A 13,975-nucleotide genomic window follows, 5' to 3' on the forward strand; every position below is an offset into this window, starting at 1 on the left:
GAATAAAAAAGCAAAAAATGAAAGCTCTTAATTATCACTAAATAAATAACCTGAACAAGAAGCCTCCAAACTCTCTCTGAACGTTTCAAAATTTCATCATTTGATTCAAGCAGCAAATTCTGGAAAACAATCCGAAGGGTATCGCCCAAAATAAAAGAGGGCCAAAATGAAGTACTTGATTGCTCAGAGATGCTCCTTTTGCATCCTGCTTCAAGTAGTCGCTCCTGCAAATGAAAATATTAGAGGGAGTTAACTGTAAGTATACATACTACAAAAAAACAAACATATACTTACACATGCGCAAACATATACTTATACACGCAAGTGCAAACACATACTTACCCCCACACGCGCGTGAATATATCTATAAGCATACTTATGTACATCTGAACCATCATCAATTGCCCATTTTATAAAAGTCACCCACAAATAATGATGCAGGATGCGTAGGACCTAAATTTATTAGTTTCCTAATGTATTTGTTAGTTTCCTAGATACTCTAGTTTTCCAAATTCTTGTAGGATTTCTACTTTTCCAGATTTCCAGATTTCTAGTTTTAAGTTTCCTATTTTATTTGGGTTATGATTTCTGTTTAAGCAAGGGATTTTTATCCTATTATGTCTAGGTTTTAGTTTGCTATAAATACCCCCATGTAGTTCTTTAAAATTCAGATTTGGATATTGAGTAAACCTTCTCTTAAAACTATGTGATTTCTGTCCTTCCTTCCCAATTCTCTGTTTTCGGTCCTTTCTTTCGTCCCTTCGATCTATATATTTTCATCTCCTTGACCTCCGATATTCTTCTTGTTCTACTGTTCTACCCTTTCTTTCGTCTTTTCGATCTATATTTTCATCTCCTCAACCTCCGATTTTCTTCTTGTTCTACTGTTCTACCCTTTCTTTCGTCTTTTCGATCTATATTTTCGTCTCCTCAATCTCTTATATTCTTCTATGTTCTATTGTTTGAATGCTTAATCTAATACCTACGGGCTGTACTACATCATTAGTGCACATAAAATAATTACTGTCTTTAACACAGTAAAATCAACATATAACAAAAAATAGGTGGTAGTGGTGAAAACACATACAGTGGGACAACTGGAATGCAACTGGTATTCCTATTGATGTTAATGTTAACCATGTTCATGACTTGGATATCAGTCTGAAACTCAAGTGAGTCACATTATGGTTAATGCATTAATGCATCCAATCAGCTGGATCAAATCAGCTTCACATTATTTGTAACAGCTTTGTTGTTGTCCAGTGAACAACAACTAATGGTCACAATGTGGTGCAGACACCAGGAAATCTGGTTTCTTTAATAGTGTTAACATTTGCAAGGCCAATAGGGGGTACCCTTTCTAAAGAGGGGTGGGTGAAACTGGCTTGGTTTATGCATTGCCTCATAAGCATGCTTTCATAACTTCGCTGGCAACCAACACAGGATTAGCAGATTTTCCATTCCAGGCTTTTTGATTTGCTGATCTAAATGGTAACCTAGATTCATCCTTTAATTTTACTTTTGTATAGGAAACAAAAATCATTGTATTGACAAAAGACATACTTCAAAGTCATTAATATTCCTTTAAAAAATACAAATGGTAGGCAATTGTACAAACACGACAAACAGAGCCAAGAGTAGCTTACCAAAGTGAGGATAGCTGAATAACGGACAGATGTGATACTATGCCTCATAAAGGGCCACAACCGTGGCGCCAATGTTGATAACATAAAAGGATTATCCTGCAAACTTATGCCTTCTCCAGTATCATCAATGCTACCCAGTTCATTTAAATCAAACTCAAGGTTCTCTTTCAAAGTCAATGCCTCAAAAATCTTAGGAATCATCTCTTCTTGGGAATATATTTCAGCCAACAGATTCATTACGCTGCAAAAAGAAACATCCATGATTTATCCACAGACTTTGATGCATATACAAACAGGAAAGGACAGACTACATTCCCCCAAAATCAAGATGAATTACACCAAAATATTTTCTTTTTAACATCAAACAAACTTTTATCTTATATCATACCATATAATTTAATGCATTGATTAGTACACAAGCATTCCACCTGCAACCAATACCAATACAAAGCAGCCAATAGAAAGTAGCCTTAGAGTAAAGAAACAAGGAGCATACAACCAGCATCACTCTAAACATATATAATCACAATGTCTAAGCGTTCACAAAGATTTCGAAGGAGAAACAAGGAGCTACAACCAGCATCACTCTAAACATATATAATCACAATATCTCTAAAGCGACTTCACCAAGATATCGAAGGAGAATCTAATAACCTAATTTCTTTTTTATTAGGAAACGAAAATGCATTAAGAAGATAGGAAAACTACAACACAATGGGCAAGAAGTCCATATGAACAAAGAAACTAGAGAACTCTAAAAACGACACTAACAACCTCAAAAGACAACAGAGAACCAGAAAAGAAACAAAAAACAATAATAAACAGCTGCATTCCAATTTGCAAAAATTGTAGAGAAAGAAATATCCTTAAACCAAGAAGAGATTGAAGCCCAAAGAGATGCCCAAAAGCGAACCCTCTCTCACAAATTATGCATCTCCTCACCCCTCATTGTCAAATGTATTCCCCTTGTTAGGATTTTGCTCGTCAAATATGTCCTAGTTGGTTTAGAATTGTTTTAGGAAAATTCGAGGTATACCAATTCTTGTCCTAGAGGGATTAGGAAAGAATTTCAGTTTTCCTTATTAAATTTAGGTTTGGATTTCTAGAAGTCTATTAGGATTTGGATAAGTGTAATTTCCTAATCCACTTAGAAATAGGAATTCAATCAGCCTTGGGACATGTAAGCCAACTCTATATCTATAAGGCAAGGCTTATTTTAGGGGAGAAAAAACAGCCAGAGACAGCCGAGAGTTTTGAGATTAGTTCTAGGGTTGCAAAAGTTCTGTAATCTCTATTATTAATCAAAGGAGCGGTGATTTCTCTACCTAGAGAAATCACAACTGGACGTAGGCAAAAGTTCTGCCGAACCAGTATAATTCTTGTGTGTTTCTAAGTTTTCTAATATTTACTAGTTTAGTCTATTGCCGTTGGTTACATTAAAGAACAAGATCTAGTGTGCGGGTTATTTAACACCACTACCCCAAAATTACCCAAAAGATAGCCATCACTGAACATCTTCCGGAACCATGCCATTCTTCCTTCAATCAAGAACCTTATGCCTCTTGCCAAATAAACCCACACACTCAGCTGGGATAACCCAAAACACATTAGCCTCCCTGGACAGCTGTAATCAGAGAGAGAGCAATCGCGCATTGCAGGAATGAATGGTTCACACTCTGCTCCATCTCTGCAATAGCATGACATTGAGGAAGAAGCAAACAGAAGGTCATCTCCTCTAAACCATATCACAAGTATCAACCCTCCCAGAAGCTAAGAACCTAATCCTATATCACAGTAAATCCACTTCCTCTTCCATGTCCCACTAATTAGCAACCAAGTGAAAAATATGTACCTATTTGGCATACCAAACTTAAAATCAAATTAAATGGCACGGATGCAAGCACTTCGTTCAGACGCGTATCTGCTACTCGTGAATGACACAATGCATAATATTAATATGTGCAACAATGCAGCAACACCATGTAAAATAGCTGAACAACTAATTCGAAAACATATGTATTTAGGTTATAGGATCCTCAAATAATTTGAAAATAACCCCCGTTTGCTGAAGTGACAGTACAGTTATTTTATTTTCTTGTTTCTTTCTCTGTGTAACACATATATTAGCTTATTGCACTCATTACCTTAAAAAGATTGATGCTGATATCAATGGCAAAAGAGGCTGACATCAAGTAACGAGTCTTACATATCAGCTAGCAAATAAAAATACCTGCTAGTGGATGGACTTAAATCATCCAAATCAAGTAATATATCCCAAAGCAGCATCACTATAGAATGCAAAGTTTGACCATTTAAAGCAACAATAGCAGCTGCTGTAGGTATTAAGGCATCTGCAGCTACTGCTCGAACATCATCATCAGGGTCCTCCAGGCCAGCTTTACATGCAGGCAGGATCTGGTCAAGCAAGTTATGAAGCATCTCCTGGTGCCATGAAAAGAAACATGGAAACAATAAAATGTAACTGACGAAAATTGTAGTCATGCAAGAAGCAACCAGCAAAACAAAAAGAGAAAGATTGTTCACAAGTAGCGTAAGATTGTTCACAAGTAGTGTAACATTGTTCACAAGTAGCGTAACATTGTTCACAAGTAGCGTAAGACATGCATAGCTCGTTAGCTGTCATATGTCCATTAATGATCCTCCTACAATCAAGGACGAAAATATCGGCCCATACACCGATATATCGGCCAATATGTGGGATTTTCAAAGTGTCGATGCCGATACTGGGGGGCAAACCAATTTCTTCACCCATGTCAACAATATGTCCCCAATATTTTACACTAGTACCGACATTTCCTGATGTCAGCAAAAGAAATCCAAAAAATTTCATGATTTTTGAAAGTAACAGATGTAAGAAAATGCAAATTCAAACAAAAAAAAAAAATCTCTAGTTAAGTCAAATACAAACCAAATTAAACCTGGGTACATGACTTGATATGACTATTGTATGGACATAGATGGTTGTTCCTCATCATTGGACCTCATAGGAGATCTTCATTTATCAAAATGGGCACTCATCTAATTAGTACTCCAATTTTGAAAGCAACTATGCAATTATACATAAATTATCCATCTTGTTCAAGAATTTGGGGGAGAGCGTGGATCATTTTCTTATCTTGCTCTTTTCTTTCATCTTCAAGGAAATGGGAAGAAAGCCAAGGTTTTATGGGGTTGTATCGTATTGGCGGTCATCTGGGTGGTTTGGCTGGAACTAAATAGATTGATTTTTAGGACCTTGTCGCGAAACGGAGAAGCTATGGGAGAAAGTTTGATTGTGCTCCTCACTATGGGCTTCGACTTCTACATATTTTATAGATATGTCCTTTAGGAGCATTTGGCTGGATTGGAATGCAGCCATCCGATAGCTTTCCAGTCAAAGTTTGTTTTAAGTTTTGTTCTTTTGCTATAAGTTTATCGTTTTCTTGGTCTAACTTCTATTTCACTGTTTAGACTTCTTTTGTGGCCATCTTGGCCACCTTGTTTTTTTATTGTCTTTTTGCAATAAAATTCTGTTTCCTTTTCAAAAAAAACACGAAACTATGAAATTTTATTACACAAAAGAAGCTGCACAGCACCGTAGATAAGCAATCCACCATGAATATATAAGAGAAAACAATAACTCATGTTACAACTAGTTTAACAAACCAAAACAATTCAAGACACTACAGCCTTCCAGTCTAAAACAATGTCAGAAATAAAAGTGTTCCTAAAATCAGGAGAAACAGATACCCAGTGCCGCCCAATACTTGACCTTCTCCCGCACCTCCTCCAGTTCCATCCCCCTAACATCTTTAAAAATCCTTTGGTTTCTTTCCAACCAAATAACCCAAATTATAGTCATCACCATACAGCCCCACAATACTTTAGCCTTCTTTCCACCACCCAATACTTTAAATTTCCCACCCAGCAAAGAAAAGCAGTCTTTTAGTGCCAGTGCCACCCAACTAACATTAATCTCAATAAATAAAGAACGCCATTTACAGCTAAACCGGCAGGATAAGAAGACATAATCCAGAGTCTCCCCTTCACTCTTGCACAAAATACACCAATGCGGGCATAAAAAAGATCACGGTGTTATTTATTTAAGGCTTATTTACGGCAGTGCCCCTTGAAACTATGGTCAAATCTCACTTTACCCTAAAAGTCCAAGTGAACCACTTTACCCCCTTGACCCAAGTTTGTTGTTCACTTTGCCCCTTACTGTTAACTCCATCCAAAATCTGTTAAGGTGGCATGGGTATTTTAGTTATTTCGAATATGTGGGTTATTTACCCACCTTGGTGATGTGGCAAAGTGGACCCCACCTCCAGTATGGACCAAAAAAACAAATAAAAACAATTGTACAATACAAAATTTAAAAACATTAACAAACAAAAAAAACTACAACAAACAAAAAAAACTACCTAGATCCAAGATGGGGCTTGGCAGGCAAAGGATAATTGTTGGTATCTGATAGCATCCCTTGTCCACCAAATGGGGTTTAATCGTTGTAGCTGGGAAAGCTTTTGTGCACTAACTGGTATTTAGTTTGTGTTTACTTTCTCAGTATTTTATTTCTTTTGAGATCTTTCGATCTTGGCTCTATAAGGCTCTTTTTGTCCCCTTTTGTTGGGCTTAATGAAGCATCCTTTTGACTGAAAAAAAACCAAGAAGATCCAACTCTCCCCAGCAACAAAGCCGCAGTCGCAAAATACAAAGCTCTGGAGTAGCCAATTTTCAAAATCAGCAGAAGGAGACACCACAAGAGGCTGAAATGTCTGTTCCATTGTGCCCCAAATCTGAAGAACCAGAAAGTTTGATGCTTGATATGGAAGTTGTGGAGTATTATCAATCTCCAAGCCCAAATCCAAGGTCAACAGAGAAGGAAAAGAGTAGGAAGAGGAGGAGGAAGAGCAAGAGAAGTGTGCAGCAGCAGCAGAGACATGTGAAGGGGGTGATTTCTGGGTCTTGGTCGTCCTCTAATTGGATGAATGAGGGAAATTGTGCATATAATCAGATGTTTGGATGCTGGAGGTGGGGTCCACTTTGCCACATCACCCAGATTGGTGGGAAATAACTCGTGTAATAAATTACTAAAATACCCCTGCCACGTCATCAACTTTAACAGACTTTTGGATGGAGTTAACGGTAAGGGGCAAAATGGAATGGCAAGCTTGGACTTTCAGGGGGCAAAGTGAGACGACCATAGTTTCAAGGGGCACTGCAATAAATACGCCTTTATTTAATCAGATTACGGTTTGGATGGTGAAAAACAGGCTAGAGTAAAATGGGGTTGCATGGTGATGGGTACTATTTGGGCTATTTTCTCATAAAGAAACAAGCAGATCTTTGAAGATACTAGGGAGATGGAAGTGGAGGAGGTGTAGGAGACGGTCAAGTATTGGGCAGCACTTTAGGCTTCTATCTATCCTGCTTTAAATTTAGATTGGAAAGCTGTGGTGTCTTGAATAATTTTGTAATGTTAAACTAGATGTAGCTTGTTGAATTATTGTTCTTGTTTCATCTACTCCAGGTGGATTACTGATCAAAACATATATATATATATATACACACACATATATATATTAGTATTTTTTTCAATATAAAAAAATTTTGAAGAGAAAATAGAGAAGTAAAAAACAAAATGAACAAGGAGTCAATTGGAATCAAAGACCTAAAGATACAACCCTAAAAACACCCAAACTCCCATGAAGGAACAGATTATTTGGTCTAAAATGGCTGACAAGTCCAAATGGGTTAAACTAAAAGGAACACCCTTAAAGTCCTTGAGAAGGAAGCCCAAAGAGAGGCCAGAAATCTACCCTTTAAGTTCCTTGAATTCTATCTTTCCTCAAAAACCACCCAAATTACTGCAAAGATAGAATCATTCCAAAGGGAAGCAGCTCCCTTCTTAGCTCTCCTACCGAGAAAGAACTCAGACAGAAAAGAGTAACAAGATCCTTGGAACCACCCAACACAATATTAGTTCAGCCTTTTTTCCACCACCGAATACTTTAAACCTGAAATATAGGGGTGGTATGATGATACAGATTATTTGGGTCTTTCTACTGCAGCCATGTCCAGCCTGAAACATGAAACTTGTCTACATTTCATAAGTACATGAAAGTACAAAAACTATATTCTTACTAATGACAAGCATCAACAAGTTTGAAGAAAAGAAATGTCCAAGCATCCAAGTATCAGTTAATACCTCAACTTTTAAATACCAGAAGTTCACAGAACTGCCACAAAAACTACGAATATGAGGAAAAGAAAGAATAGCCCAGGTTGAAGGATCAACCAAAACATGCATTCTTTTTCAACGATGTCCAAAAAATGCGTGATATTCTAGCAGAACCCGAATTATCTCAAAATACTACAAAGAGAAACAAATGCTTACCCTCCGCACCGCAACCAGATACTTAATACCCAATAGGCTTCCATGACGAATCTCCCATTCTGGTCTACACTGAACAGATAGGAATATCAGAAGCATAAAAACTACAACATCGATAATGATAACCAAGAACAAGTATACAGGCCTAAAAGCATGGCAATGGCATTAGAGGACATTTACCTGCATCTTCAGCAAGATATTCAATGTCTCATGAACTAATGTGGGATGCATGTATTTGAACACAACACCCAATGCTTGTGCACAGGTTTCACGTACTGGGGCAACTACCTGATCAGAGACATAATCTCCAAAACTGCAATTATACATAATCGCAAGTAATTTATGTTATTATGCAAGAATACATAGATCTTCATGCTAACAGCCACATGATTTAGAATTAAACAAATGATTTATGCCCAAGTTAATTTTCAAAGAAAAAAGGCATGCTTGATAAAAACCATACCGGTCTAGCGACAATACACACAAGAAACGAATTGCACAATCTTGAAGAAATTCGCAATTTTTAAGCCATGAATGCCTAGCCAGTTTAACCAAGTTCAACATATCACTATTTTCAGTGAGGCTTTTCAGCACATCCATTTTCTGAAAGGATCCCTTATTGTCTGAGTGACCCTTTAGCTCAGTTGTCTCGGCTGATTGCTCATGTGGATGCGGCATAGCATTGAGAAAACACTTGGGATCAACCTTAAGAGAGGTCACATGAAGTTGACCATTAACCTGCCCAGAAGGCGACTTACACCCGCCATCTTCTGTCTGCATACTAATATCAAAATCCCCATCCTTGCTGGCAGAGACCACTGTATCTATAAATGGTGATGAAACATCTTCAAACTTCGGCTTTTTCAGTTTCGGTCCAGATTCATCAATTGGAACTTGCATATTCAAATCAATATCTCTCTCTCTCTTCATTGTATATGATTTGTATTTATTTTCTAACTCTGTGAACATTGCACTGTCCAGGTTCAAGTCAGGCATAAATACTCCAGCAGAAGCACCTTGATGCGTTAAAATTTCTCTCAAAGCCATCACACTACCATGGCGTACCTCCCAAACTTGGAAAAAATAAAATAAAAACAAAACTGTAAGACATAGTTTCAATTGAAGCAATGATAATAGTATCAAAAAAATTATGAATAAAAGAAATAGCACACCCACTTAAAGGTTACACTGCCCACCCTTAACAGGAAGAATAAAAATAACAGAAGCCAACCTGGATCGAACATATCTAGGATTAGTTGCTCAACAAAACTATGAAAAGGCCACCGCCCAACTCCATCATGTTCAAAGTTCTCTTCATCATGTTCGAAATCCACAAATTCCTGCAAAACTAAGCAACATTACAATGCAGAAACTTATACCCCAACGCAGGAGGAGGATAAAGGAAAAGAAAATAACCAAAGTAATTCTGCAACTGAACAACAATCATTAGGAAATTTAGAATATTACAAGATGTGAAACCTCTATAACAATAGCAAATGTATAACTGAATATCAACCTTTAGATGTATATGGTAGTTTAGTATCAAATCCCAAACCAGTGTACCAATATCCTGCTAGTAGTAGCATGAACATCCACAAGTTATAACATTTTAAGATAAGAAACGAAATTATTTATCCAAAGTATATAAGTATGTCATTTAAATTACTTATCTATAGTAAAACAATTAAAAATTTGGTTATCTTTCCTTCTTTTCTTTGGACCTATAACCATCCCCGGCATGATCCTATCTCCCCTAAACAAGTAAGGTTTAGTTCTAAATCAAAAAAATAAAATAATAATTCAAGCTTACTTCAAATTCATATTACTTATATTTTTATTAAGAAAAAACATCTAAAATGACCCCCAAAAAAAAAAAATTCCCGCAAACAATGGTTTCTCTTCATGTATTTCACATTAATGTAATTTATTACTTGAGAAAATAAAAAAATTAAGTTCTAATCAAGAGTTGGTATATGTTTTCACGTTAAGAGTTGATATTTTATTACTTGATGTTCATTTTAGAAGTAATTTATGACTTGTTTTCACATTAAGTTATTTCAGTCAAGACTGGATTCCACTTTCATAATTAACTCTTGATTAGAACTTTCAATTTTTTTTACTGAAATTAAAACATATACCAACTACCATAAATTTGAAATATTTCTTTCTATTTTAAGAACAAGCCTGAGCTTCAGAGAGAGCAACCTTATCATCAAAATCACATGCAAAATTTATCCAACAATAACCACTTGTCCCTCAATTGCCCTACACTCAAAGCTTCCTCCCAGGAACGTTTTTTAATACTCTCCTACAAAATAAATACCACTGAGCAGAACAATACGATAACAACATCAGAAGCTTCAACACATTTCATTACTACCAAGTGAGATGCCTCCATATGCAATAGCTTACGAATTTGACATACAACATTTGAATCAGCTAGCACCAAAAATATTGATCAATTGGCAATCTAATACCTTATTAGTCCCAAATGAGTCAGGACATGAGCCCTTCAGTGTTATATTTTGAGCACATGACACCTCCATATCCCCATCCTCAGACCAACCCTTTGACTGGTCTTTTGAATTGATTTTTGCTTTTCGTTTTAAAAGATTCAATTCCCTTGGACTTGGTCTTTTCGATAATACACTAGGTACCATATTTGCAACCAACTGATGGATATTATGTGATGCATAAACTCTTGGATTAATTCCATTCCCATGCGAGCTGTGCAAAATAAGGTCTTCATCTTTTATCATATCATTCACATCCATGAACTGCTCACATATATCCAGACCTGTACAAGACACAGTGAGATTTCTATTAAAACCTGGCGATCGAAATGCAATTTAGGACAGCATAATCAACAGTAAATGTACACACTAACTACATTCCGAATATATAAAAAACAAACACACACTAACTACATAATTCGGTATTTCAATACACTCTTCCACCCCTGCTCCAGCATGGCATGGATTAGTAAAATAGTGATCTAACATATCAGATTTTTGGCTTCACTGTAGGCACCCGTATGAGTAAATAGGGATATTTCTTTTTCTACTATTCTATTAGACTGGAAAGCTGCCATACGCTAGCTGTTTTTTAGTCTAGTATTTTTTTGGGATTTGGATTGAGATAGAGTAGGCTAGCAATGTATCTTTGGGTGGGACATGGACATCTCGTTCAACCCACTTGATGCAGGATGCATAGGACCTAAATTGTTTAGTTTCCTATATTCTTTAGTTTTCCAAATCCTAGTAGGATTTCTAAGTTTCCTATTTTATTAGGAATAGGATTTCTGTTTTAGCTGGGGATTTTAATCCTATTGTCTCTAGGTTCTAGTTTCCTATTTTATTAGGAATAGGATTTCAGTTTTAGCTGGGGATTTTAATCCTATTGTCTCTAGGTTTTAGTTTGCTATAAATACCCCTATGTAGTTCTTTAAAATTCAGATTTGAATATTGATTAAACCCTCTCTTAACTCTCTGATTTCTGCCTGCCTTCTATCTTTCTTCCTTCAGCTTCTCTTATTCTTTTCTGTCCTATTCCTCTGAGTGTTAAAACTAACACACCCAGGGCTGTGCTACATCAATTGGTATTCAGAGCCTCTTGCTCCGCCGCTGTTACTCTGCTTCGTTGCCTCTACTCGTCGTCATGGCTCCCAACATCACCGTTGCCAATTTGGCGGACCAATTTCAGGAATTCAAGGCGAAAATTTCTACAGATGTCACCAATTTGGAAACTCAGTTCACCAAATTGATGGCTGCTCAAAAGACTGAATTTTCGTCCATGTCCACAGATATTGCCAAATTACAAGCTTCCGTGACGCTGCTCGTCAACCACCTCTCAACCATGACTCTTGAACCATCCTCCACATCTGCTGTTCTCTCTAGTTCGTGCACACCTTCTCTCCAGGCTGGTCTCCTTCCCAATCCTTCTGAGGATTCCAAGTTTCAAGGCCACCTGGGCCTTCCATCATCTTCGGCGGGGACATCTCTGGTTCACTCTGAACCAAATTTTTCCGCAGGACCTGCACCTAAACCCCATTATACCCAACATACGATAGTTTCTCCTCTCGTGGATGCCACTATCCCAACCCGACCCCACGAACATCACGTCGTCCACCGAAACTTGGATTTTGAGATCGCCCGTCATGCCAAGCCTACTGCCCCTGACTTCGATGGTCGCGGGGATCCTACTCTCTTTGTTGATTGGATATCGGCTATGGAAGATTATTTTGAATGGTACGACATGTCTGATGCACAACGGATCCGGTTCGCCAAACTCAAACTCGTAGGAGCCGCAAAACAGTACTGGAAGGCTACTGAGCATCATCTCCAACAACTGGGACAAACCCCTGTGATTTTATGGGATGAGATGAAATTGAAACTTCGGGAACAATACCTTCCATCTTTTTATCGTCACCAATTGTTAGATCAATTATGAACTCTTTCCCAGGGTACTTCAACAGTCCAAGACTATTATTCTCGCTTTGTGGAGCACAAATTGCGTTCTGCCCTACAAGAAGAGTTGGCAGTCACAGTTTCTCGTTTTATTCATGGCCTTCGGATTGATATCAAACGCGAGGTGAGTAGGTCACGTCCGAATGTATTAGAAGATGCCTATTGCCAAGCCTTGGAAGCTGAAACCTATCTACGACCACAACGTCGTTACCCAGGATATCCTGGTCAGCCTACGACCACCAACCAAGCCCGCACTACCACTCCGGGTCTGAAGACTGAATTTTCTGGACCATCTAATCCTACTGCGCCACCTACCAAAGGGCCGATCGTCTCTAACAATTCCCACATTGAATGTTTCCATTGCCATGCTAAAGGACATATTGCCTCTCGTTGTCCACAACGCACATTAACTATCAGCGCTAGCACAGACGACCATTGTGATGTAGAGATTGTGGATCCTCTTGAGGGTGTGTATGACCCAGAAATTGACGATTGTTTTGATGATGACATACTCAATCAGGTTTCTGTTATGCGTTGTATCTATTCTGCACCAGCATTGCTTGATTCCTGGAAACGCACTAGTATTTTCCATACCTACGTTCCATGCAATAACCAAACATGTAAACTGGTTATTGATAGTGGTAGTACCATGAACGTCATCTCCAAGTCTGCCGTTACTCGTCTTAATCTTAAGCCCGAACCACATCCCCACCCTTTTCACGTAGCTTGGGTTGATAAAACTAAACTACCAGTCACTGAGCGGTGTCTTGTTTCCCTTAAGCTCGATGAAGACATTTATTTGGACCTACTGCCTATGAATGTTGCACATGTATTACTTGGCAGACCTTGGCTCTATGACCATCGCGTGCAGAATTGTGGTCGTGAAAACACATACACTTTTCAACATGAAGGCAAAAGTATTACGTTACGCCCAGCCAATCCTGCGATCAAACCTACCAAGACTAATATTACCACCTCCTCTCCATCGCAGACAGGCAATGTGTCAGGTCATCAGTTGGCTCTATTATCTTATGGCGAATTTGAGAAAGAAAGTTTGGAGACAGGAGTTGTATTTGCTCTCGTGATCAAAGAGATATCTGCGGCCCCTTCCTATCAACCTGAACCTCTACATCAACTCCTCAATGAATTCTCCGATGTCATGCCAGATGACCTCCCAAACGAGCTACCACCCATGAGAGACATTCAACATGCCATCGACCTTGTCCCCGGATCACAACTTCCGAATCTTCCTCATTACCGCATGAACTCATCTAAACGTGCCGAACTAAACACGCAAATTCAAGGTCTGTTGGATAAAGGATTTATTCGCCATAGCCTGAGCCCATGTGTTGTACCGGTGCTTCTTACTCCCAAAAAAGATGGCTCTTGGCGAATGTGTGTTGACAGTAGAGCTATTAATAAGATCACAGTTAAATATCGATTCCCTATTCCACGACTTGAGGATA

The 13,975-nt window shown here is 38.1% G+C and overlaps 1 protein-coding gene across 2 annotated transcripts in view; it reads right to left on the bottom strand.

The window, feature by feature from the left end:
- The window catches only part of LOC18774613 (TATA-binding protein-associated factor BTAF1), a 34,646-nt gene that overhangs the window by 10,813 nt on the left and 9,858 nt on the right, over window positions 1-13,975 (bottom strand). For both annotated transcript variants that reach the window (XM_020567244.1, XM_007208332.2), the window contains 8 exons: window positions 10,521-10,840; window positions 9,275-9,383; window positions 8,507-9,116; window positions 8,224-8,356; window positions 8,047-8,115; window positions 3,877-4,088; window positions 1,647-1,887; window positions 51-224 (listed from right to left, as the gene is read on the bottom strand). In XM_020567244.1, coding sequence (XP_020422833.1) covers window positions 51-224; window positions 1,647-1,887; window positions 3,877-4,088; window positions 8,047-8,115; window positions 8,224-8,356; window positions 8,507-9,116; window positions 9,275-9,383; window positions 10,521-10,840 — 1,868 coding nt within the window. The remainder of the gene's footprint in view (window positions 1-50; window positions 225-1,646; window positions 1,888-3,876; window positions 4,089-8,046; window positions 8,116-8,223; window positions 8,357-8,506; window positions 9,117-9,274; window positions 9,384-10,520; window positions 10,841-13,975) is intronic.

Source organism: Prunus persica, chromosome G6 (assembly GCF_000346465.2).
Source record: "Prunus persica cultivar Lovell chromosome G6, Prunus_persica_NCBIv2, whole genome shotgun sequence".
NCBI lineage: Eukaryota > Viridiplantae > Streptophyta > Magnoliopsida > Rosales > Rosaceae > Prunus > Prunus persica.